The sequence below is a fragment of the Capricornis sumatraensis genome, chromosome 2, assembly GCF_032405125.1.
Source record: "Capricornis sumatraensis isolate serow.1 chromosome 2, serow.2, whole genome shotgun sequence".
Taxonomy (NCBI): domain Eukaryota; kingdom Metazoa; phylum Chordata; class Mammalia; order Artiodactyla; family Bovidae; genus Capricornis; species Capricornis sumatraensis.
In genome coordinates this window covers 134,275,727-134,303,555 of record NC_091070.1, presented here as the reverse complement: position 1 = coordinate 134,303,555, position 27,829 = coordinate 134,275,727, and the positions used below count along the sequence as shown (strand labels likewise).

At 39.9% G+C, this 27,829-nt stretch overlaps 1 protein-coding gene across 1 annotated transcript; it reads right to left on the bottom strand.

The window, feature by feature from the left end:
• Positions 1-161: 161 nt before the first annotated feature.
• Positions 162-27,557, bottom strand: SLC16A4 (solute carrier family 16 member 4). Its single transcript, XM_068965781.1, has 8 exons — positions 27,477-27,557; positions 15,638-15,770; positions 14,858-15,001; positions 14,516-14,677; positions 12,751-13,263; positions 10,100-10,311; positions 9,015-9,108; positions 162-322 (listed from the first exon to the last, which is right to left on the bottom strand). The coding sequence occupies exons 1-8, from the start codon at positions 27,555-27,557 to the stop codon at positions 162-164; spliced, it is 1,500 nt and encodes a 499-aa protein (XP_068821882.1).
• Positions 27,558-27,829: the final 272 nt, after the last annotated feature.

The window sequence follows — 27,829 nt, the reverse complement described above, 5'->3', positions numbered from 1 at the left end:
GTTAAGTTGCTATTACTCTTCTTACCACCAGTTAGACGTTTTTGAATGCTAAAGCAAAAAAGGAATCTTAAAAAACTATGTGATTCACCTTCTCATTCTATAAATGAGGGTACTTCTCTTCTGTGCTTTTTCTTCCAGTGACTTTTAGTTTAGATTATCTTTTAGGCTCTCACTTGACTGCAGTCTTCTCTCTTTGTTGTCACACTGTTTTTCCATCTTTCAGCCAATGGTACGAAGAAAAGGGAAACTGAAGACAGGAGATAGCATGCTCCCGAGAAGTAGTAGGAGCCGGTGTATGTCTGGGTATAATCATATAACCAGCCTATAAGGAAGGAAGGATTTCTATTAATGATGTAAATCGTGCCATTAATAGTTCTCAGCCATGAACCATTGAAGGAAGGAGCCTCCTGTAATTAGTCTGTATTGTGACCCATTAGAAAGTTAGTCAAGCTGCTTACCTGTCTTATTTTCTGTTGAAGCTGAATCAGTTCCATCTGAGTTAGTGGTTTAAACCTTGGCGAAAAAGTAATTGTGGACCCAGAGCCCATCTCCAGTGTTATAATGAAAGTTGGGAGAAATTGGGAACACACACCATTTCATTTTACAATTATTCTTACAAAGAAAAAAAAAACTGAACTATTTTCCAAGGGAAAAAGTGAGAACTGATTATTATCTTTTTTTCTTCACTGAACAAACATTTGAGTTCTTTCTATGTTCCCATCAATGTGCTAGGTGTTGATACCATAATGAGCCAAACTAGACATGGCCCCTGCACTCATAGTTTAGTGGGGCTTTAGGTATTACACCTGTAATAAGGGCTATGCAGGGATGGTTCAGGTGAGAACAAGTGAAAAGGAACTGACTTGGCCAAATGGGTTAAACAATGACAGTATTTCTCCCTGAAATCAAAGTGTTCTTTTAAAACAAGAATTGAAGGGTTCTCAGAATCATTTGGTTGATGGCACATACTTGAATCACCCTGGTAGCTCAGAAGATAAAGAATCCACCTGCAATGCAGGAGACCCAGGTTTGATCCTTGGGTTAGGAAGATCTGGAGAAGGCCATGGCAACCCGCTCCAGTATCTTTGCCAGGAGAATTCCCTGGACAGAGAGGCCTGGCAGGCTACAGTCCATTGGATCACAAAGAGTCAGAAACGACTGAGCGAAAAAGACTTTCACACACTAGAACTTTAAGTGAAATGCCTTTTTTTTTTTTTAAAGTGAGTTTGGGGGCAAGGAATATTAGTACAAGGCACCAATATTTATACATTATTGCAAAAGTCATTCCTATGAAAAAGGCATAAGTCTCAAAATTATTATGAAAGGGCTTCCCAGGTGGTGCTAGTGGTAAAGTACCTGCCTGCCAATGCTAGAGACACAAGAGATGCAGGTTCAATCCCTGAGGATCAGGAAGATCCTCTGGAGAAGAAAACGGCAACACATTCCAGTATTCTTGCCTGGAGAATCCCATGGACAGAGGATCCTGGTGGGCTACAGTCCATAGGGTTGCAAAGAGTCGGACATGACTGAAGTGACGTAACACATTGTTAGGAAAATAATTTTGACCTCAGATTCCCTAAAAAGGGCTTAGGACCTCTAGGGTTTCACAATCTTTTCTAGATTATTGTATGGATATTATGTTTGTAGATGCAAACTTATAATAATATGAGTTTTATAAGTATTTATATTTAAAATCCTAAAAAAACCTTAAGGCTATTCTGATCATTTATTCAAAAAATTTTGGTACCGTGTGCAAGCACAGTTCTGGGTACTAAGACTATATCTGGATAAAAATGGATGAAAATATCTTGCCTGCATGGAGCTGACGTCATGTCTTTTAATTTTCGCTTATATCTTGGAACGTGATTTCTCACTGGCTGGGTCTGATTAAAATAAAATTTTTATCTGATTGTGTATTTCTTTATCTCCTATCCTGTCCTCTGTTCTCTTAGTTGGCTCTGATAAATACTTTTAATTTTTGTTTCTTTGCATTATTAGCTTTTTGTTTCCTTTTCTAAATGTAATGAATAAATGGGATGTTTTCTTTAAATTCAGCTAACTTTAAGTTGCTTCTACTTACTAACTCCCTGCTTGATCAGTGACCTCAATTAAATGTTTCTTGGAGATAAGCATAATAGTGAAACCTACTCACATGTTTTTGTATTATGTTGATTGACCTTTAGATATCTAAGAAACAGGTGACCATTCTAATTAACTTTTCTAGAAATGCCTATAAAGGAGAAGCTGGATATCAGCAGTACCCCCTTTTATCCTTTGTCACCCCTCCCTTAGTCCTTTAGAGTGTATATACATAGCAGGGGTATTAGAAGTTATACTCTGAGAAAAGACTAGAAGTTCTTGGACAAGGAGGTAGCTAGTGCTGCTGAAGGGTCAGGAGGATAAAGCTAAAAATAGTGAAAATGAGTTGTTTTATAAATCCTAGAGGGACTTAGACAGTTTGAGAGAAAACTGCTTATAAAGCCATTCATTTCACACACATTTAAAGTCAGAATCTTGTTTCTGAAACATTAGAGATTAAGATATATTTAGTATATTTTCTTAGCAGGGCAGGGAATTATTTAGCATCCTATAGAACTCCTTCCATGCAAAAGTTTTATTTCCATGCAAAGATTGTTGTTTTTTTTTTAATTATTATTACTACTTTTTTGCTGTATTATGTGGCTTACAGGATCTTAGCTCCCCAGTGAAGGATTGAACCCAGGTCCCTGGCAGTGAGAGCATCAAGTCCTAATCACTGGACTGCCTGGGAATTCCCAGTGCAAAGTTTAATGAAACAGTTTGTTTTAAATCTATTTCCCCTGTTCATGCTTGAGAATTGAGAGATTTGCATATTTTAAAATTATTTCTCTAAGATCTAATTGCCATTCAGTAGGATATTAATGTACAGTTGAGTAGTTAGTTTTATGATGCTGTTTATAATAGCAAATAGGTGAAAAGTGAGATAGACGACTAAATTGTATTATTATTAATTAGTTGTCCTGTGAAAGTATTCGCTTCATAATCAAGGTAAATGTGGGGCTTCCCTGGTGACTCAGGGGTTAAAAGTCTGCCTGCCAACACGGGAGACGTGGGTTTGATCCCCTGGAAAAGGAAATGGCAACCCACTTCAGTATTCTTGCCTGGGTGATTCCATGGACAGGAGGACCTGGTGGGCTACCATCCATGGGTTTGCAGAGTCAGACTCGAGTTAGCGACTAAACAACAACTAGCTAAGTTAAATTTATAGCTTCATTGTTCTAACCAGACGTCTCTTGTTGGAATAATTAGCTTTTCCCCACCACTGAAAGTAAAAAAAGACTGTATAGGGAATTCCCTGGTGGTTCAGTTGGATTCCATGCTTCCCCTATAGAGTGCAAGGGAAATAAGATCTTGCATGCTGCCAGGCACAGTCAAAAACGAACAAACAAAAAGATTGGTATATTTGGTTTGATTTTATTAGATCTTTGTACTTTTTTAATAATAGCATGAAGTAGCTGTATACAAATGTATTTTCAGCCCTAATGAGTTTCAGGGTTACTGTTGGTAGTTTGGAAACCACTGCATTCTAATCATTTTTAAAAGGAAATACACACATAAATTGACATTTAAGACTGGGTTTCTCTGTGGTCATAGCAAAAGCATTGTGAATGGCAGAGAATACCAGCTACAGTCTAGGAAAGCATGCATGGATCTGAGCCTCCACTCCACACTAGGGAACACTGTATGTAGTCAACATTCTGAGGAGTACTGGCTGCTGGTGCAGATTTCCTAAGCTGAAGTGCCCTCTAAGCATTTCCTTAATGTCTCCAGACTACCTGTGCCAGATACACTTAAGATGCATGTTAATTGTGCAAATTCATTGGCTCCTAAGCATCTTCCTCCTAGGCGGCACCCATTTGATTCTTACGTACAATGAAGTTGGGGTCCAAATCCTTATAACTGTGTAACCTTTGTTCTGGACAGAAATGTCAAATAATGTTTCCTGTGATAATTTAAAACAACTGGGGAGATAGGACTCAGCTTCCTTAAACAGTTTTGAAAACCAGTTTTCTTATAGGCAAAAAGGATTAGAATCTTTCAAGATTGGTGTTTAATATAGTATTCTAAATTCATTTTTAAAAATGTCATCATTTTAAAACTACTCTATCATTTTATGGGTTAAACCATACATGTTTAAAAATGACTGACATCTTGCCTAAAAAGTATTCATGTCTGTGATAGCTCAGAAGGTGATTTTTAGCTGGGTTTATAAATCCTTTACAGTAGGATTACTACTGTAAGTTTATTATTGGTCATTTTGTTAAGATTTAAAATACTCCTAAAAGGCCCTTAATTCCAAAGTTCCTTGATAGTAGTTCAAACTAGTTGAGAATTCTGTAAGTGATTTGCTGTTGTTGAACTAGAGCTCCTAGCTAGCTATTGGGCTGTAGCATAGTGCTAGACTTCTGAGATACAGAGATAATGATCTTTTCACATTCCTGGGGTCCTGGCTATTAGCAGCCTTGTCTTTTTACTTTGGGCGTGCTGTACAAATATTTCCTATATGTGCCATGAGGGGAGAAAGTCTTGGGAAACATGGTTTAGCAGATAAAAACCTCAGTGTCTTTTAAGATAGGAACTCCCTAAAGACCCTGTGATAGAAGTTTGCTGGAAGATTTACTGGTAGTGCTTTAATTATTGGCTCTGTGTTATAAATTTTATTAAGAGGATTTTGGTCTGTGTTAGGATGTTGAAACTTGATTTCTTGGCCTTGCAAGGGAAGGACTACCTCCTCCTCTTTTTTTTAAACCACAGTAGAGAGCTGTTTGGAATTTGTTTTTGATGTTTTTATAGGGATTCATTAATCTTAGGGATACTGAATCAAAGTAAAATTCTGTGAGGTTTGTTGTTTATGGGGAAAATAACCACTGGATAAATAAATGATTTAAATCATAAATAAATCAAAATAAATGATTTGTTTTCTTTTGCCTCTTCAGAGTATAATACATTCTTCAGGATTTAAGGGATAAGGAGCTTTGTTCTGCCTTCTTACTTGTCCCCCATACCCTTAATATCCAAAAGGGATTTATAGCAGACCAAAAGGTTGTTTGTGTATTTGTTTTCCAAATAAAATTTTAGGCCATAGAGAAATTTTCAACTGATAGGCTAAGATGACTGGTAAAACTGTCGAGGGCATGGTTGATAAAAGTTTGAGTGAGGACTGGGTGGAATATTTGTTTAACATTGTATCTGAAATAAGGATGGAATAGAGGTAGGAAATGATCTCATTTCATGAAGAGATGCACTTTTCTGCATTAATAGAGAGACAGGCTTAGATGGATGAATTTGCATTTTAGTCATTGTCTTCTCTTGTAAAACAGATAAAATGTTGATGCAAAATTAACCAGTTTTGCTCCATGGTATTTCTGATGAATTGTGAGGTTGAAAAATGATAGCAAGAGGGAAAGAAACATTCTAGACGAAGTCCTAGTGTTAAGTCCTGGCTATGATTTATGAAACAAACAAAAATAAATGAACAAACAAACATGTAAATGCAGAGATCAGAGTAGTGGTTATCATAGGCAAAGGGGCAGAGGGGAGGGCTAAATGGATGAGAGAGATCTCGACTGTATGGATGGAAAATAAAGTTTTGGTGGTGAAAACAAAAAACAGTTATCTATGACATTTTAAGTGAGTTTTCAGACATTATTGATTCAAATATAAAAATATATTTTAGCTTAATATATGCATTTATCATTTGGGAAATGGAGGGGTAGGTGGAAGAAGGGAACTATACTCAATTTGTCTTATAGGCAGCTAATATGGGCCATTGGTGTTTTTATTTTTAAATGAAACTGAACAGTCCATAGCATTTTGAGCTCACATGTCAAATCCCTAGGGTACAAGATTAGGAATTTCACATAAGTAATGTATATCTGTCTTGTATTGATATATTGCCCAAAGCACTATTTTTGTACTTATATTGCTAACAGAGGTCTATTGGAAATGTATATTATGTTTTAAAAATATTAATATTTTTTATTTTTTCACAATCTTTCAAGCTTCCATCTTGGTGTTAGTGTATAGTCCTGGATGGCATCTACCAGCAAAAAAACAGAATTTGGGTTTGGATGAACAGTGACGTTTGACCTACACTTGGGTCAGCTGACCCATTCTGAAGCAGGTCATATTGTTAACTAAAATTGAATTTGTTGCTCGGTGGTGACAAGAATAGGGAGGGCTGTGAGGTGGAGTGGGCAGAGTGATCCCTTGTGGGGAGTGTGTGTGTGTGGGGGGGGATTAATTTTAGAACTACTAATTTATTTCAATCCCTGTCAGTTTTAGTCAAGATCTGATAAAGAATTTTGTTGCTACTGTAGTTCTTAATAATTATGTGTTACAAAAAGTGTATATATAATTTTCTTACTTCTTGAAACATTCTTTTTTCTTAAAACATTTTTTTTAAGAAAATAGGTTCCTTGGGTGTCCTATGCTTCCCCCCCCCCCACCTTTCCTTGAGTTATTAAAATATGCTGTATAGGACTAACTTGTTTTTCTTTTTCATTTCCATACAGGAAGGAGAAAATTATTGTTCATGTACCATTTTTAACTAGTCTTTTGACTGAGGATTATTGTGAAACATTTTATTCTTTGCTCGATTGCTCACTTGTAATACCTGTAATTTTTATAGGAATTTCAACTTTTCTAATTTGATAGTAACAAATCTAGGTAAGTATAAAATGAGGATCTCATACAGTTCAGAAGATCTGAGTTTGGTTTAGAAAAATATTTTGTAACCAGTAAGCCTTTCAATTTAGTTAAAGCTAAAGACAATAATATAACTGTCCATACCAGTTGAGAGATAAATGGATCTGCAAATCACTATTTCTGATGTTCTTAAGTAATTGCTGCTGGAAGTTAGGGACAAATATAACAGCCTTTGTAAAATCCTCTTTGTCATTTCACAGAACAGTGACTTACAGGAGCAAGGACTATCCTGAAATCTCCCTTCAACAGGATGCCTAGCACAACTTTGTAGTCAATGAGAGATCATGATACAGAGAAGGAAACTTAACTGAATTATATATCAATTATCATAATCTTGTTTAAGATACTCTGAGCAACTCCCAGACTAAAAATCTATACTTAAGCTTTTAGCAACAGCCTTATCACTTCCTTTAACTTTTTTTGTAGAACTTATAAAATTTATGATTGCCTACATAGTATTCTGAAAGTTAGCAGGTAAAAATTCTACCATGAGCTCTGTCTTTATCCTTAGATATGGTGCTAGGATATTGTGGATATTGGGTAACAAAAGGCTTGTAACTTTTCTTTTGATTCACAATAAGAAATGTATTTATATCACATATATATTCTATTACATAGGTGTGTGTGCTTGTGAAATAAATTTCACAATAAAGTGATGCACTCTGTTTTCTGATCTGCTCTGTGGTCCTTTTTTATTAAAAAAAATTTTTTTTTTAAAGACCAACAAATTAGTTTTGAAACCTACACGTACATCTATAGCTTTTTCCTTTTAAGTAATACTCCTCACAAAGCTTGTGTTGTCTTCCCATACATTGAACTGTTAAACATTTTAAATGTATACAAAAATGTGTATCTCTAAACATGTAGTTTTATTACTTGCTTTTATCATTTGAATAATATATTCTGTGCCCTGGTATTTGTTACCTCCGATGTTTTTGGCTTAACAGAACTTAGAAAGTTCCAAAGTGTCTTTGGCACAGTGAGCGAAGAAGGGTTAAGATTGAAAAAATTCATCAGCAAACTGTATTTGAACTCTATTTTCCTCTATTTCACTGACCTGGATACAAGACATAGAGTAACTCTTCTTGGAGCCTCTAGTGTTTCGTCTTTTTTTTTTTTTTTACCACTCCCTGTTATATAATAATTCTGGGCTATAAAATTCTCGCCTATTTTCCAGTTATGAAGTATTGGCCAAGTTAGACCTCATGGAGAGAGGTGTGTTCATAAATTCAAATCAGGACTTAGTTGTATATTTGTGTACATTTTTTCTTCAGATAGATATACTGAAATTTAACCTCAGATTAGTGGTACATTTTTTTTTACCTTCAGTAATAATTTCTTAAGTTTTTATATTTTTTCTTTTGATATTTGCTTTTCTCAGTCTCCAGTTTATAGAAGTGCAAATCTTATGTCGTTATAAAACATATTAAAAAAATGTGGGGCAAGATCCCACTCTTTTTCTGTCTTACTTCAGGACTGAGGGAAGCAAAAGTAATTTTTAGATTGGATTCCTTATTGTGGATGATTAGAAATGCTGTAGTAATTTGTAATTCTGCATACTATAATTCTTTTACTAATGTCTTATATAGTATATTCTATATACTGTAATTCTTATAGGCTCTCAATAGTTGAGAACCTATAGCATAAAAGATACTAAGGCTTAAGTCTGTTTCCTAAAAATATTTGTGTGTGAGTGGTTAGTCTTTTAATAGTCTTATGTTCCAGTAGGTAAAAAGTGAATGTAAAACAATACTTCAGTCTTAAAGTTTATTTAAAAACAGAACTCCCCTAAGTTTTACTATGCTTACACTTAATGTGTCTCTCTCTAGTGGCCGCACATGTCCTCTGCACGGATTCTGGCATTTAGTCTTAAGGCACGTCTGAAGAGCAAAGGGATCAGGCCTGCAGTTTTCAAGCTCTGTAATGACTGATGTTTAGATAAAAGGTGCTAGTAGTTTTTGTTTGTTTTTTTGTTTTTAAGCATCATATACCTTTGGGCGTCTGATAAAACTCTGGATTGTCTCTCCAGAGAAGTAGATACATACACAGTCCCTGCTACAAGACTGAAATCTGCTTAGTGCACATGTGGTGAATTAACCCTCAGATTCTCCTGGTTTCATAATGGAGTTGTGCGAGTTGGTACATGAACAGCAGAGATGATCATCAGTTTCTTTTAACTATCTAATATTGTCATTCCATGTTACCATTAATCATGGATCAACATTTTGGTTCATTGTGATTGAAGTTTACTAAGGCTGAGCCGTTACCTGCTAAAGGTGGTCCAGAAAGGACAGCCATCCCAGCAAAGAAACTTGCAAGTCCCAAAAAGCTGTGTACTGTAGAATTCCCAGACAGATCAACCTGTAGGGATTAGAATCCAGTGTTAACCATATTGAGGGTGGTATTCTACAGAGACTTTAACCTACAGAGGGATAAAATACTGTGTATGTTGTCTCAAGCTATGAACAGTTGGCTTCTGAGATGGTTTGGATGGCATTCTACCCTGATATGAACCATTGGTTTTTATTTCTTTTTAAAAATCTTTTAGTTAGTTCAGGGATATTTTTCCCCCTGAGTCTCACTGTTCATTTCTGTTAGAAAATGATATTTACAGTTGGAGCTGATAGTAGTATTCTTCAGTCCACCTATGGCTGAGTACCAACCACTGGTTTATAAGAAACCAGATATCACAGGAAGTTGATTTAAGTGTTAGAAACTTTTAATTTTTGCTTAAGCCTCGTAATACTCTTCACCACTTATGCTAATATTGATACCAGGCCCGAAGATTCCTGGGGATTATGTTCCAGCGTACTGGGAACCTAGTTCTAAGGACCCATGGGGTTCCAAGAAAAACTGAGTATTTCTACAACTCCATTCCATTCAGCTCTAGGATTTTATGTCGATTTGGGATAAAGATGGAAAGGAGTTAAAAGCACAATATCCCTGTTAAAGTATACAGAACTTCTCTCAACAAGAGAGAGGTCATCACTTGTCAGGGAGCCCCTTTTTCTTTTAAGGAACTCTTCCCAGATGTATCCTAGAACCAAAGAAATTTCTGGAGCTGAAGTAAAGAATAGAAGCCTAACCTGGGAGACTGATAAAGTAGAATCCTTCTGTTCCCTGTTTTGCTTTTGCTTCTTTCCTGTTCACGTGGCTAGTCCTCTCATCATCCCTCTTTTCAAGATAAGATGAATAGCTGGATAGGATGTAGCTACAAGTTTCTGAGGCCTTGGGTATATTGTTTTTGTTTTTAGTTATGAAAGTAATACAAAGTATGTTTTCTCTTTGGGGGAGATGATTCTTCATACTTTTACTAAATGGTGTAAGAACATTAACAAGTGTGTCTACTCACCAGTACAGGAAGTATCAATGCCAGGTAACCACCGGAAAAGACAGCAAAGGAGATGGTATAGGTCATAAGTAATGGAAATGTGGTGGCTAAAGGAGCAAGCAGGTTAGTGACGCCACAGAGGATGAGGTAAGACTTGTGGTAATGATACTTCTTGATCCAGTTTTGATCAGCAACCCATCCAGAGATAATCTGACTGACTGTTTCAATGATACCTGGAACAGTATTGAAAAGGTCTTACGAAATCCCAATTGCATTTTTCTAGCCCTTTTGAAAAATGTAAATGCATAAGGCATCTTTTCCTATGTTGTAAGACTTCATTCACCTTGTGGCTAGGGCATATGAGAAAAAAAAATAGTTTGATTTGTATCGGTTCAGTTGCTCAGCTCAATCATGTCTGACTCTGCGACCCCGTGGACTGCAGTAGGCCAGGCCTCCCTGTCCATCACCAACTTCTAGAGTGTACTCAAACTCATGTCCATTGAGTCGGTGATGCCATCCAACCATCTCCCCCTCTGTTGTCCCCTTCTCCTCCTGCCTTCAGTCTTTCCCAGCATCAGGGTCTTTTCCAGTGAGTCAGTTCTTCACATCAGGTAGCCAAAGTATTGGAGTTTCAGCCTCAGTCCTTCCAGTGAATATTCAGGGCTGATTTCCTTTGTATCAGTAGATTCTATCATTTTTATACCTAAACATTTAATAAAATACTGAAAAAACCCCTCCAGATTTGGGTGGAGGAGTTATCAATTGTTTATTCTGATTGTGTTTGGAAACCTTATACCACCAAACTGGGAATACCAGATTATAGAAGACCCCTAGGCCTCCCTTGAAGAGGTCCTACAGGTGAGGAAGTGAGATTTCTTGAGGATTAGTAGACCCACAAGTTAGTGTCTTAGGGAAGTCAAATGGTGGATGACTGGAGTATAAATAATAAAGTCTCACATTGGAAAAAATAATAGATGTTGAGACACTTTCTTAAAATTGCATATGAGGTTTTGGTAGTTAAGTCCTCCAAAGGTTATTATGATTAACTTGAAAACATGTAGGAAGTCTGGAAATGGGAAATCATGTTTTGAATGTTGGCGCTGTGGTGTAACTTGAATAAAATTTAAGAATAACATTTTTTACTGAGTTTCATGGTAATAGAACCTTCTTATCCTTTATCCTATTATATATAATGTACCAGTTAAATATTGAAAGAGATTTTCACCAAGAGAAGCTTGAGCTGCAGTTGTTTTTTACTTAAAATTCTTCCTATGGTTCAAATGCAAATTGCTCCACAAAAAGGTATTTAAAATGCATATTACCATCTCCATATCTGTTTTTACAGGTTTTTCCTAGAATGCATATTGAAACTATTATATTCTGGCCTTGTTGTAAAGCCGTGTGTGTGTGTAAGTTGCTTCAGTCGTGTCCAACTCTTTGTGACCCTGTGCACCATAGCCTGCCACACTCAGCTGTCCTTGGGTTTCTCCAGGCAAGAATATTGGACTGGGTTGCTTTGCCTTCCTCCAGGGGATCTTCCAAACCCAAGGACCAAACCCAAGTCTTCTGTGTCTCCTGCATTCACAGACAGGTTCTTCACTACCATTAGCACCACCTGGGAAGCCCTGTAAAGCCCTAATCTGATCTAAATTGATACTACCAGATATTTCAGTGGAAAACATCAGTTTAGCTATGTATCTTTTTCTTGAGCACACAAGTTTTATTTGACCAAAGCAGTTGGAAATGGGGTGCTGTCAGTTTTGCAAGGACTTGGTAAAAGTCTTTTCCAGAAATTAGCAAGAGAGAAGTTAATGTTGTGCTACTGAGAATTTCCAGGTAGCGCAAAGCAGGTCTGTTTCCTTCATTTTCACTTTTTTCGATTCCCTGTTTTGTCAGCTGAAAGAATCCATATTTTCTGGGTCAAGCATTCTGTTTCCATTTATTTTTATAAATATTCAACTAAAATGATTGGTTTTATTTTTCATTCTAGTTCAATTTAAATGTTAGCCAATCCATTAATGACTAGCCTAAATACACATACTTCTTATCCCTTTACTATGAGTTAAAGGGGGAAAATTGTTAGCTACAAATATTGCTAAAACATTATTGAATGCTAATGATAGTTCAGGTACTATTTTAAACTCTACATGCATTACTTGTTTAATCCTAGTAACCTTACGAGAGTATATAATATTCATATATTGCGGATAAGGAAATGAAGAGACAGAGGCGGCAAGTAACTTGCCCAAGGTCGTAACGGTCATACACTGCAAAAGCTTGAACCTGGAAAATCTAGGTCTAGAACCAGTTCTTTCAACCACTGCACTGTGCTGTCTACGTCAGATTTTTTTGCTTCCTAAAATGACTCTTTCCACTACTATCCAGCTTTGTAAGGTTCAGTATCTAGCAAATACTTAGCTACTGACCTATGAAAATAAAACTTGGTTTGGGATCCACTGTCTTGTAGGGAGAGCCTGTGTGCAAGATGCAGTGACAGATCTGTGGACGGGAAAGCTTGCTGCTCCCATCAGCTTCAAAAAACTTGCTTTCCTGGCCCTCCCAAAACTCCTTTTTAAAAATATTATTTTCCTTCAACTTTTTAATAAAATGTAACCAATTTTTGTAGAATATATTTTTCCTTTTGAGGGTAAGGTAGAAGTAGGCTTTCTTACCAGCTACAGAAACAAGGTAGGAGGCATCCATGATGTTTATCCCCAGTGTTTTGGCTCTGGCTACCAGGTGAAAGGTAGGGATGAAATATGCCAGCTGACTGAGAAGAAAAGACCACGTAAATATGTAGAAAAAAGGATTCTTAAAGAGAGAAAAGTCAAAGAGTTTTTGTTTACAGCTCCGCGAAGTATCCTTTTTCTGATAAGTTTCTTCGTTAGTTTTTTGGAGAAGTCCATTTTTGTTTTGTTCATTGTTGGACTCTTTGCTTTGATTTTGTGAGACAGTTAAACTTAGACCTGGTCGTCGTTCCTTGTGCATAATACTGTCCCTGATGGCCAGCTCTTGTATCTCATTGCAGCATGTTTCTGTTCCACATGCTGCCTCTGGACCACTTGGAGATAAACTACTTTCATCTTTAATATCAGAATTGCTCTTGCTTTTGATATGAATGGGTCGCAAGAGCATACTAGAAGGAACCAGATGCAATGTGATAGCTCCAAGTAATATAAGGGCACCTAAACAGGAGAGAAAAATTGAGAAGCTAAAATTACCTCTTTGATTTCACAATACTCTGTATCCTTAGACTCAGAAGAGGCCCCACAACTAAATATTCATAGTACAATAATTCCTGAAAGCACTGCTTTGTCTTTGAATTTAGCTGAAAGTATTTAAATCCATTGACTTAACTGTTAGCCATACACACTGCTGTATCTTTGTGAAAACAGGGAGACCTTTGGAGATAGCCAGAAAGCCATACCAAAAGTGGCATGGGAGGAGTTATTTGTACTAAAGGAAAAAAATGTTTTGGTGTGTTGGTTGGGGTGGAGAGGGGGAGTCATATTTCAAATGTTAGAAAATTACAATGTGTTTTAAATCCTGATTTGAGGCATTAGATTTAGGTACAGAAAATACCAAATTGGGCAATGGGAATTATTTGGAAACTGCTTTAGAAGAGGAGATAGCCGTTTCATCTCATGATGTTTTAGATTCCTTGAAAGAAGACAGATACCAGTGTTGCCTTTGAAACTGAGTAGTTGCTTGAACTTCAGCATGTCCTGACCAAAGCTGTGACTTGTGTGTGTTGCTTCTAGAGATAGAATTGGCTGTAGGTTCTACTATCTTGCTATCTTGTCTTAGGGATTTGTCAGCTGGTACTGTTCACTATATTAGTGATTTTTAAAATCAGGAATAGAAAAGGGAAAGTTCAACAAAATTGCTCTGTAGGTAGGAATAGTCATATATGTATATTTACATATACATAGATTTTTTTCACCAATAACTTGAGGTTATTTTAAACCAATTGTTTTATCTCAGGTGTGAGAAAAATTATAGAGTGAATGATTTTTATTCATTCATGAAAATTTATAGTTGACAGTATATAAATATTATTAAGGAACATAATCCTCTTTTTGCCCAGTTCTATCCTTTTTAGTGAATCTGATGGAGGAGTCTTTTATTTTTTTAATGCAGATGTTTTTCTTAAAAAATGTGAAAAGAGAAGCTTTGTTTGAGGCAGGGATTCTTGCTTCCCAGGAGTACTGCTATCCCTGCAAAGGTGTGCTCCCCCAGCCACACAAATTGCCTTCCATCCCCTTAGACTTGAACTCTGAGTTGCCTGTGTAGGCAGGGAAGGCCTTGAAGTAATTCAGAGTCTCTTTTGCTATCTGTTCTCCAGGGAAGAATCATGCTCACCTCCTCTCTAGTCATCAAAGGGGGAGGGCTCAACATTAAATCTTGCAGAATTGATTCTGCAGGTTCAGGACTCACCTGTCCAGTCATACAGATCTATCAGGACTTTCGTAAAGGGTGCTAACAGAAATGTCAGTCCCATCCCTGAACGGGCAATAGCTGTAGAAAGAGCTAATCGTTTTTTGAAGTATTTGGTAGTGACCACAGCAGCAACTTGGTACAAGAAAGCAGAGCCCAAACCTAAAAGAAAAACATAATGTTAATAGCTAGGAGTCACTTTCACATTAAGTGGCTTGGTACTGGATGAGATATTCGCCTGAACCTGAGGTAATATAAGTTGGCCTTTTGAACTCACAGTAAAAGGAGAGTTTCCTGGTTCCTTTTTTTTTTTTTTAAGTCTTACTCTCACAGTGGACTCACCAGGTAAAAATCCCATAGTCACACAAAGAAAGGGAATGCTTGTAGCCCAGCTGCTGATCAGATATCCACCAGCAACAAGGAAAGCCCCAAGACTGGAGGCAGTTTTCTCTCCAGTTACATCACAAATAACAGCAACTAGGGGACCTTGGGAAAAGAAACAAATACCAGTTAAACTTGTCCCGGCATCCCTTCTCTTCTGGTGTACAGTTTAAATGGGCAACTGAGGGAAAATGAAAGGACTTTACTTTTGTGTATCCTTCAAAGGGTGTCTCTTGGGTTTCTTAATATTCCTAGTTCCATACTATTTTGCTTTTTTAGAAGAAGAGTTTTTGTTGTTTTTTGTTTGTTTTGAAGAAAAGATGTAAATAAGCAGGTTTGGAATGGAAGCTAACTGAAAAGGTATTATAAAACCTCTGCAAGAAAAGATTGTGTCCAGTGACCTAAAACTAGAACAAAGTTCAGTTATTTATCTACACTGTGATGAGTATGCTTAGATGATCAGGTCAGAGCTTTATGGTCTGACTTCCCAGTTGAGAGACTGACTCACTGAACCTATGATGATAAATTTATTCTTCAACTTCATTTGTTTGAACCCCAATTTTTCCAGTTTTGCCAAGTTAAGTGGAGGTGAACACTGTAAGTCCTTAACTTTTCTCAGCTTTACATATTGATAAATGAACCTGAGTTTTAGTAATGCTTCTGTCTTGAGTGACTGACCGATGAATCTTTGCCCTTTGTGTTCCTTCTCCTTGGAAAACAAGCTTATCGTCGACTTTATACCTGCAAAAAATCGAAGTGATGACATGATGGATCCAATCCAACCAGTTTGCTCTGAGGTGCCTTCAAACTCTTCTTGAAAAACCACAAAGAAAATTGCAAAAGTCTTGGTCATCCCCATCACAAATACATTTACCTAAATCAAAGGAGAGCAGAGTCCAAGTCAGGTGGTGAGTAAGCCATTACAGAGGGAGGTTAGGACTGCTAGCAGCTGTGATTCTGGCTCACCTGTATTTTACAAGTTTGTTTGCCAGTTCCTTTTTGTAACGTCGTATTTTATGGGATGGTTGTCCCATTAGAGTGTCTAATCACTTTACATGAAAGCATCTGATTTAATCCTCATTACGGCACATGGAATAGGTATGTTAATATTGTATTAGAAATTCAGGGAACTTCCTTCCATGCTCCTAATGCAGGGAGGTCCAGATTTGGTCCCTGGTCAGAAAACTAGATTCCACATGCCACAGTTAAGAGTTAGCATGCCGCAACTAAAGATCCTCTGTGCTGCATTGAAGATCCTGTGTGTTGCAACAAAGATCCAGCACAGCCAGATAGATAGGAAGAAATACAGGAAGTTAAGGTTTAGAGAGCTTATTGACCAACCACTGTACCATTCTGTTAACAATAGCATCTGTTAAAAACAGCTAATTCTAGTTACCTCTGTGAGAGAGATGTGTTGGTCCAAATAACCCAAGAGTTTGCTTTAACTCTGCTTTTGAGCTGAATATGCCGGGACAGCAAGGGTTAATGATGGTGTATGGTCCCCTTATGTTTGGGTCATGTGCCCCGCTCTTCAGTCCCACCTTACCCTCCTTGCCCGCACCATCCTTCTCCTCTCCACTAGGGGGAGCACCCTCTTTGAGGTCAGGTTTTCTTTCAGTTCAGTACTCGCATTTGTTTCTTGGAATGCTGATTAGAAGGGGGGCAGTGAGGAGCAAGGTTCTGAGGGGAACTGGAAGGGAGGCTCAGCCAGTCTCTAGTCAAAAAGCCCAGAAATCACGCCTACTCACTCTGTCTACAGGGGCTTCCTAGTGGTCCCTTTCTTTTCCTTTGTTCAGTGGCCTTGTTTGAAGGCTACTTTCTCTGCTTTGAAGTTGGCCATGCTTTGTGGAGAGCTTCCCTGGTGGCTCAGACGGTAAAGCGTCTGCCTACAATGTGGGAGACCTGGGTTCAATCCCTGGGTCAGGAAGATCTGGAGCAGGAAATGGTAACCCACTCCAATACTCTTGCCTGGAAAATCACATGGATGAAGGAACCTGGTAGGCTACAGTCCATGGGGTTGCAAAGGGTCAAACACGACTGAGTGACTTCACTTTCTATGCTTTGTGGAAGGACCACAGGTCCTGGGTTCCTTATCACTGATTCTTTCTCTGGTTCTGCACTGATCTCAATTTATAGTGAGATAGACATAAACAGTCATTCACTATGATTGACTGTCCATGGGATTTTCCAGGCAAGAATATTGTAGTGGGTTGCTATTTCCTTCTCCAGGGAATCTTCAGACCCAGGAATCAAAGCCTGGTGTCCTGCATTGCAGGCAGATTCCTGCACTGTAGGCGGATCCTTTACTGACTGAGCTATGAGGGAAGTCATGTTGGAGTTGTGAATACTGTGTTCTGCCTGCAGTCAGCCTGCCTCTGCTGGAATCTTGGCTCTGCTTTGTACTAGGGGTGTGACCTTGGGTGAACTACGAAAGTTACACTTCCTCTCTTGTCAAGTGGAGATAAAGGACTAGTTCATAGTTCATAGTTCCATCTAGTTCATAGGACTGTAAAGACAGAAAATTCTGGTAAATAATAACCTATTAACTATGTTTTTATCATTTTGTATAACCATTCTACTTTCCCAAGAGCTTGAGACTCATATTACTGTCTGTGATATCTTTCTAACTCAGGTTAACTTACCCAGAAGTAAATTCATCTTTCTCTTCCCCCATGCCTGTTTTCCTTTTCATTTCTCTTGATTGGTACCATCTACTGACTCATCCAAATCAGAGACCTGCCTCCATTTAGAAACTTCCTTTCCTCAGCTTCTACCTGCTAAATAAAGTAACCAAGATGTTCTGCTCCATCCTCCCCAACAGACTCTTCAGATTAATATTATTTCTTGTCTGGAGTGAGGGACTAGGAATCAGTGGTGGCTCAAAGGCTTCAAAAGAAGAGATGGTGAGGAGGAAGTCCTTTAATGTATTCTTCCCATTCTGACTTGATAGAAACTATAAGACTTTACTTATTTAGAGTGAACAATGCTATGGACACCAGGGCTATATATTAAAAAATGAAAAGGTATTTTATCAAGCACTTTATAATCATAATGTTCGTCAAAGGTACCTCTATCAGGAAATGAGGTTAGAGAATATGCATGAACTTTAAATGACACAGGCTTGTTTCTTCTGGTTCAAAATACAAAGTGGTGATTGCATCCTCTAATGAGCAAGGAGCAATACAATGGGTCCTCATTCTATAAAATTACCCTTCCTCTTCTGTGGTCATGGACTCCATGCTGGCATCTGCAGGATGCTGCCTTCTAGGTTCTTAGCCACCTGAATTTGGCGAACTACTGGTCCCCAGAAAAGAACCTTTTGTCTCTGGTCTTTCCTTGATGTCTCAGCATAGCAGCAGTAACTAGATGTGACTTGTCTCTACTCCCTGGGACTGTACCTTCCACTGTGTATATCAAGAAGACCAAGAAACAGCTTTTGTATCTACTGTGCCTCCCCCCCTTAACTTGTAACCTTCCAACTTTGTTCCTATTTGACTTAGATAGTACAGATCTATCTAGATTTTCAGGCTAGATCCCAAGGTCTAGATATTCCATTAGTTAACTGAAGTCTGTAGTCTACTATTTCATCTCATGTTTTGGACTAAGGTTGATGGGTTTCAGTCCTGTTCCAGAGTCCACATCAGACATTATAAATGGTCTTCCCCCAAAATAAAAGCCCCTAGAAATTCTGCAGCCCTCTTATTTCCTTTTTATCATTAAAAGCATGCCTTCCCCCCACCCCCACTCCCATAGTAAGAACTCCCTCACCAGACCATTCTAAGAATATTGTCTTGGGAAAGGAGGGCTGGATCACAGTGGCTCCTTTTTAATGCAGAACACAGGCTTTGTCAGAGATTATTGTTTAATAACAATAGAGTTTTGCCCAGAGAACGCACTGGTCATATCAAACACCCTCTTCCAGCAACACAAGAGAAGATTCTACACATGGACATCACCAGATGGTCAATACTGAAATCATTTTGATATATTCTTGGCAGCCAAAGATGGAGAAGCTCTATACAGTCAGCAAAAACAAGACTGGGAGCTGACTGTGGCTCAGATCACGAACTCCTTATTGCCAAATTTGGACTTAAATTGAAGAAAGTAGGGAAAACCACTAGACCATTCAGGTGTGACCTAAATCAAATCCCTTATAATTATACAGTGGAAGTGAGAAATAGATTCAAGGGATTAGATCTGATAGAGTGCCTGAAGAACTATGGACAGAGGTTTGTGACATTGTACAAGAGGGAGGGATAGAGACCATCCCCAAGAAGAAGAAACAAAAAGGCAAAATGGGTGTCTGAGGAGGCCTTAAAAATAGCTGAGAAGAGAAGCTAAAGGCAAAGGAGGAAAAGAAAGATATACCCATTTGAATGCAGAGTTCCAAAGACTAGTAAGGAGAGATAAGAAAGCCTTCCTCACTGATCAGTGCAAAGAAATAGAGGAAAAAAAGAATGGGAAAGACCAGAGATCACTTCAAGAAAATTAGAGATACCAAGGGAACATTTCATGTAAATAAATGTTTCATGAGCACAATAAAGGACAGAAATGGTATGGACCAAACATAAATAGAAGAGGTGGCAAGAATACACAGAAGAACTGTACAAAAACGATCTTCATGACCGAGATAAACACAATGGTGTGATCACTCACCTAGAGCCAGACATCCTGGAATACAAAGCCAAGTGGACTTTAGGAAGCATCACTACGAACAAAGGTATTGGAGGTGATGGAATTCCAGGTGAGCTATTTGAAATCCTAAAAGATGATGCTGTGAAAGTGTTGCACTCAATATGCCAGCAAATCTGGAAAACTCAGCACTGGCCACAGGACTGGAAAAGGTCAGTTTCATTCCAATCCAAAGGAAAGGCAATGCCAAAGAATGTTCAAACTACCACACAATTGCATTCATCTCACAGGCTAGCAAAGTAATACTCAAAATTCTCCAAGTCAGGCTTCAAAAGTACATAAACCATGAACTTCAAGATGTTCAAGCTGGATTTAGAAAAGGAACCAGAGATCAAATTGCCAACATCTGCTGGATCATCAAAAAAGCAAGTTTCAGAAAACCGTCTACTCCTGCTTTATTGACTACATCAAAGCCTTTGTGTGGATCACAACAATCTGGAAAATTCCTCATGAGATGGGAATACCAGACCACCTGACCTGTCTCCTGAGAAATCTGTATGGAGGTCAAGAAGCAACAGTTAGAACGGCACATGGCACAACAGACTGGTTACAAATTGGGAAAGGAGTACTTCAAGGCTGTATATTGTCACCATGCTTATTTAACTTCTATTCAGAGTACATCATGAGATACGCTGGACTGGATGAAGCACAAGCTGCAATCAAAATTGCCAGGAGAAATATCGTTAACCTCAGATATGCCGATGACACCACCCATTTATGGCAGAAAGCGAAGAAAAACTAAAGAGCCTCTTGATGAAAGTAAAAGAGAGCGAAAAATCTGGCTTAAAACTCAACATTCAGAAAACCAAGATCTGGTCCCATCACGTCATGACAAACAACAGATGGGGAAACAATGGAAACAGTGAGAGACTTTATTTTGGGGGGCTCAAAAATAACTGCAGATGGTAACTGCAGCCATGAAATTAAAAGACGTTTGCTCCTTGGAAGAAAAACTATGACCAACCTAGACAGCATATTAACAAGCCAGAGATGTTACTTTGCGAACAAAGGTCCGACTAGTCAAAGCTATGGTTTTTCCAGTAGTCATATATGGATGTGAGAGTTGGGACTATAAAGAAAGCTGAGCACCAAAGAATTGATATGCTTTTGAACTGTGGTGTTGGAAAAGACTCTTTAGAGTTCCTCGGACTGCAAGGAGATCAAACCAGTCAATCCTAAAGGAAATCAGTCCTGATGTTGAAGCTGAAGCTCCAGTACTTTGGCCACCTGATGCGAAGAACTGACTCATTTGAAAAGACCCTGATGCTGGGAAAGATTTGAGGGCGGGAGGAGAAGGAGATGACAGAGGATGACATGATGATTGATGGCATCACCGACTCGATGGACATGAGTTTGAGTAAGCTCTGGGAGTTGGTGATGGACAGGAAAGTCTCCCATGGTGCAGTCCATGGGGTCGCAAAGAGTTGAACACAACTGAACAAAACTACGTTATACTACTACAGGTTCCTCTCTAGTATCACCTTAGCTCTTGACCTTCGCAAACTTCTTTCATCAAAGATTAGTCTGTTAGGTTATCTCTGCTTCCTCTCATCTCACTCCAATGCATGCCTCTTATCAATGTTATTAGAGACTTCATTGTTGCGAAACCAATAGGTCATATCATTTCTATCATATCTGGCCTCTCTGCACCATCTGCTTCTGCACATTTCTGCCTTAGTTTTTGGGATGCTAACTGCTAACTGCTTCTCACTTTCCTCTGAGCCATCCTCCACCCATCCCCTAGGCCTCACTTTCCCCAGGGTTCTTGCCCAGCTGCGCAGGAGCTACTCCATGTTCAAGGTCAGGAGGGGCGGCCTTGAGGAGATACCCCTCATCCAAGGTAAGGAGCAGTGGCTGCTCTCTGCTGGAGCAGCCGTGAAGAGATACCCCACGCCCAAGGTAAGAGAAACCCAAGAAAGATGGTAGGTGTTGCGAGAGAGCATCAGAGGGCAGACGCTGAAACCATAATCACAGAAAACTAGTCAATCTAATCACACAGACGACAGCTTTGACTAACTCATTGAAACTAAGCCATGCCGTGTGGGGCCACCCAAGACGGGCGGGTCATGGTGGGGAGGTCTGACAGAATGTGGTCCACTGGAGAAGGGAATGGCAAACCACTTCAGTATTCTTGCCTTGAGAACCCCATGAACAGTATGAAAAGGCAAAATGACAGGATACTGAAAGTGGGACTCCCCAAGTCGGTAAGTGCCCAATATACTACTGGAGATCAGTGGAGAAATAACTCCAGAAAGAATGAAGGGATGGAGCCAAAGCAAAAACAATGCCCAGATGTGGATGTAACTGGTGATAGAAGCAAGGTGCGATGCTGTAAAGAGCAATATTGCATAGGAACCTGGAATGTTAGGTCCATGAATCCAGGCAAATTGGAAGTGGTCAACAGAAGATGGCAAGAGTGAACGTCGACATTCTAGGAATTAGCGAACTAAAATGGGCTGGAATGGGTGAATTTAACTCAGATGACCATTATCTCTACCACTATGGGCAGGAATCCCTTGGAAGAAATGGAGTAGCCATCATGGTCAACAAAAGAGCCTGAAATGCAGTACTTGGATGAGATCTGAAAAATGAATGATCTCTGTTCATTTCCAAGGCAAACCATTCAATATTATGGTAATCCAAGCCTATGCCCCAACCAGTGATGCTGAAGGAGCTGAAGTTGAACGGTTCTATGAAGACCTGCAAGACCTTTTAGAACTTACACCCCAAAAAGCCCTTTTCATTATAGGGGACTGGAATGCAAAAGTAGGAAGTCAAGAAACACCTAGAGTAACAGGCAAATTTGGCCTTGGAGTATGGAATGCAGCAAAGCAAAGGCTAGTAGAGTTTTGCCAAGAGAATGCACTGGTCATATCAAACACCCTCTTCCAACACCACAAGAGAAGACTCTACATATGGACATCACCAGATGGTCAACACTGAAATCAGATTGATTATATTCTCTGCAGCCAAAGATAGAGAAGCTCTATACAGTCAGCAAAAACAAGACCGGGAGCTGACTGTGGCTCAGATCATGAACTCCTTATTGCCAAATTCAGACTTAAATTGAAGAAAGTGGAGAAAACCACTAGACCATTCAGGTATGACCTAAATCAAATCCCTTGTGATTATACAGTGGAAGTGAGAAATAGATTTAAGGGACTAGATCTGATAGAGTGCCTGATGAACTATGGATGGAAGTTCGTGACATTGTACAGGAGACTGGGACCAAGACCATCCCCATGGAAAGCAAATGCAAAAAAGCAAAATGGCTGTCTGAGGAGGCCTTACAAATATCTGTGAAAAGAAAAGAAGCGAAAAGCAAAGGAGAAGAGGAAAGATATAAGCATCTGAATGCAGGGTTCCAAAGAATAGCAAGGAGAGATAAGAAAGACTTCCTCAGCAATCAATGCAAGGAAATAGAGGAAAACAACAGAACGGGAAAGACTAGAGATCTCTTCAAGAAAATTAGAGATACCGAGGGAACATTTCATACAAAGATGGGCTCGATAAAGGCAGAAATGGTATGGACCTAACAAGCAGAAGATATTAAGAAGAGGTGGCAAGAATACACAGAAGAACTGTACGACAAAGATCTTCACGACCCGAATAATCACAATGGTGTGATCACTCACCTAGAGCCAGACATCCTGGAATGTGAAGTCAAGTGGGCCTTAGAAAGCATCACAAGAACAAAGCTAGTGGAGGTGATGGAATTCCAGTTGAGCTATTTCAAAGCCTGAAAGATGATGCTGTGAAAGTGCTGCACTCAATATGCTAGCAAATTTGGAAAACCCAGCAGTGGCCACAGGACTGGAAAAGGTCAGTTTTTATTCCAATTCCAAAGAAAGGCAATGCCAAAGAATGCTGAAAACTATCACACAATTGCACTCATCTCACATGCTAGTAAAGATTACTGAAAAAATTCTCCAATCCAGGCTGCAACCATATGTGAACCATGAACTTCCAGATGTTCAAGCTGGTTTTAGAAAAGGCAGAGGAACCAGAGATCAAATTGCCAACATCTACTGGATCATGGAAAAAGCAAGAGAGTTCCAGAAAAACATCTATTTCTGCTTTATTGACTATGCCAAAGCCTTTGACTGTGTGGATCACAATAAACTGTGGAAAATTCTGAAAGAGATGGAAATACCAGACCACATGACTTACCTCTTGAGAAACCTATATGCAGGTCAGGAAGCAACAGTTAGAACTGGACATGGAACAACAGACTGGTTCCAAATAGGAAAAGGAGTACATCAAGGTTGTATATTGTCACCCTGCTTATTTAACTTATATGCAGAGTACATGATGAGAAACGCTGGGCTGAAAGAAGCACAAACTGGAATCAAGATTGCCAGGAGAAATATCAATAACCTCAGATATGCAGATGACACCACCCTTAGGGCAGAAAGTGAAGAACTAAAAAGCCTCTTGATGAGAGTGAATGAGGAGAGTGAAAAAGTTGGCTTAAGGCTCAACATTCAGAAAACGAAGATCATGGCATCTGGTCCCATCACTTCATGGCAAATAGATGGGGAAACAGTGGAAACAGTGTCAGATTTTATTTTGGGGGGCTCCAAAATCACTGCAGATGGTGACTGCAGCCATGAAATTAAAAGATGCTTACTCCTTGGAAGGAAAGTTATGACCAACCTAGATAGCATATTAAAAAGCAGAGATATTACTTTGCCAACAGAGGTCCGTCTAATCAAGGCTATGGTTTTTCCAGTGGTCATGTGTGGCTGTGAGAGTTGGACTGTGAAGAAAACTGAGTGCCGAAAAATTGACGCTTTTGAACTGTGGTGTTGGAGAAGACTCTTGAGAGTCCCTTAGAGTGCAAGGAGATCCAACCAGTCCATTCTGAAGGAGATCAGCCCTGGGATTTCTTTGGAAGGAATGATGCTAAAGCTGAAACTCCAGTACTTTGGCCACCTCATGTGAAGAGTTGACTCAATGGCAAAGACTCTGATGCTGGGAGGGATTAGGGGCAGGAGGAGAAGGGGATGACAGAGGATGAGATGGCTGGGTGACATCACCAACTCGATGGACATGAGTTTGAGTGAACTCCGGGAGTTGGTGATGGACAGGGAGGCCTGGCATGCTGCGATTCATGGGGTCACAGGGAGTCAGACACGACCGAGTGACTGAACTGATCTGAACTGAACTGTACTCTCTGGTGACTTGAATACTCTGACTTATAGTTGAAATCCCTGTGTGTGCTGCTAACTCACAAGTCTCAGTATGCAGATCCTTGGCTGCAGATACACGTGTACTATACTGAACACATACATGACTGGTTATTTCACAAGTCTCCCAGACTCAGTGCCCAGTGTTAAGCCCTTCAAGCCTTCTTTAGGTTTTGTCCCCTTCACATGTCCAACTCAGTGAAGGGCATACATTATCCTCTGTGTTGTCCAAGCCAGCATCCTAGGACTCCATGATTCCCTGTCTCCCTGATATTCAGTTACTCTACAGTCTTAACAATATCTCTTCAATATTGCTCAGATCTGTATTTTTTCTTAAAAGTCCTCCAAAGTCCCTGCCCATCTCTCCAACTTCATATTTATCACCTTGTTTATTCATGAATGTGTCCATCAGTCCATCCATCCGCCCATCTTCCAGCAGGTATTTATTGAGTGCGTTCTGTGTTTTGGCTGCTGATCAGGGAACTTGGCTTATAGTGGTGAGTAAACAGACCCAGCAAATGGCCCTGTGCTCATAGAACATTCAGTCCAGAGAGACAGGCTGAATACAGAAAACAGTCATGCAGATTATGCAGTTTTAAAGTATGGTAAGTCAGAATGAGTCCTTTAAAAAAAAAAAAAGTAGGGAGCTCCTGAAGGATATGTTATTTCCTGGGTTTTTCACTCACCTTTTCAGGAGCTCATCTATTCTAGAAAAGCAGACTTATACAGGCACGAAAGCATCATCATCCAGGTACCCAACTTACTACTGTGGCTGATTGGCCTGAGTTAATTATTAACATTTTGCGGACCCAAAATGTTTTATGTGTGTGCTTAAGAGTAGCACCACACCCCAAAAAGTGTGTGTGCTCAGTCACTTCAATTATGTCCAACTCTTTGTGACCCTATGGACTGTAGCCCACCATGCCATGCTCTGTCTCTGGGATTCTCCAGGCAAGAACACTGGAATGGATTGCCATGCCCTGCTCCAGGGGATCATCCCAACCCAGCGATCAAACCCACGTCTCCTGTGTCCTACATTGCAGGCAGATTCTTTATCCACTGAGCCACCAGAGAAGCCCATGAAAAGTGAGAGATTGTTTACTAATCTCATTATTAGACAACTGTTCTTAGCAGCCACTAAATTTGATAACTTCCTATCCTCAGAGCATAATGCAGGAAAAAGTGGGAGAACTCAAGGCCCTCACCAATAACGCAGGTTCTGCAAAGCCTGGGATGTGAGGAGGTGGCCCAGCCACAGGAAGGCTCTCCGACTTAGTGTGTCCTTGTTTTCCTTTTTAGTAACACTTCTGGGAGGAAGGAAAAGAGATTCCGTGTTCTTTAGTAATGAAGCTAATGTTTAACAAATAGTCCTTAGGTTATGAGTTTTGTATTATGTAAATCCTGGCTGAGGACCTCTGCCTTCCTCCTTTCCCATTCTCTGTCATGATGGAGGAGGTGTGGTCCTTCTATACTGTGGGCTGCAGGTTAGTTAGAAGTCACCAGGACCTGCACTCCCCTTCTTGGAAGCTTCTTACTGTAGGACTGGGCTGAGGAGGAAGATCAGGAGGGAAGGGTATCTTTGTTGAGGACATCTTAAAGTTGACTTACTTGGGAACACTTAAGAGGCATCCTGGAACTGGTGCCACACTCAGGGTTTAAGGTATAGCAGTGAAGGTATTCATCAGTCCCATCAGATTGACCATGCCGGTTCAGATCACCACAGTCTCACATAACAACCCCCAGAGCTTCTGGGAGGATGAGGGAAAGAAGTTAATTAAAAAAGAGTTGGATCTGCTTATGAATGAAGGGAAAAAAATCAGGCTCCAGTTTCAGGATTCACAACCCTGTCTTCCTTTCCAGACATGTCAGAAATATACATTGGGCCTAACTCTGGCATAAGTTATGGTTGGTGGGGATGGGTTGGGAAGTGGACACCAGGCAGAACAGAAGAAAGGTCCCAGCCTCCTAGGAGAGAAGGAAGTTGCTTGCAGCAGTTACATGTTTACTTGACTGAGCTGGGGAATCCCCTCCCTGCCCACCCTGGCAGAAGCAAATTTTAGCAGTTTCTAGTGCTATTTCCAGAGAAGGCAATGGCACCCCACTCCAGTACTCTTGCCTGGAAAATCCCATGGATGGAGGAGCCTGGTGGGCTGCAGTCCATGGGGTCGCTAAGAGTCGGACACAACTGAGCGACTTCACTTTCACTTTTCACTTTTATGCACTGGAGAAGGAAATGGCAACCCACTCCAGTGTTCTTGCCTGGGGAATCCGAGTAATGGGGGAGCCTGGTGGGCTGCTGTCTATGGGGTTGCACAGAGTCGGACACGACTGAAGCGACTTAGCAGCTGCAGCAGCTGCAGCAGCAGCAGCAGCAGCAGTGCTATTTCTCGGATGGCTAAATGTGATTGTCCCCAAATCCTAACTGCCATGCAGCCAGGGCAAAGCTGCTAGTGGTGGCTGGAGCATTCTGTAGGGTTAAGGAATGCTGAGGAGGAGTAGGAGACAGGATGGCAGTGTTTCTGGTTTCACTCAAGGAGAACATTTTCAACTTGAAGTTTCATGGGCAGTTCCTGGCCTCACTTGGATCCCCTTTCCATTCAAATGTCAAGGGGCTCATGCGTGATCTTCTTGTTAGGCTGCTCTGAGCCTTTCCCCAGAAAACTTTCTTTCAGGCAGTGGAGAAGGAGAAAGTAAATTACCAGGAAGAAATGAAATACGACCATCCATCCCCAACCTCCATCCAGGGTTTTCTTGTAAGGTTGAAACTTCCTCTTCAGCATGATGCTTCGTTTGTTTTAAATGCAGAAGATCCCTGTGACAAACCCAAGACAGACGTTGGCTTAGTTGAGAAACTGATCTGAACTTTAAACTTTATTCTATTTTTCTGTGGTATAAAACTACTTATGCCAGGCTTCCCTGGTGGCTCAGTGGTGAAGAATCTGCCTGCCAATGCAGGAGACATGGGTTTGATTCCTGGTTTGGGAGGATCCCGCATGCCATGGAGCAACCAAGTCCATGCACCACAACTACTGAGCTGGTACTCTAGAACTCG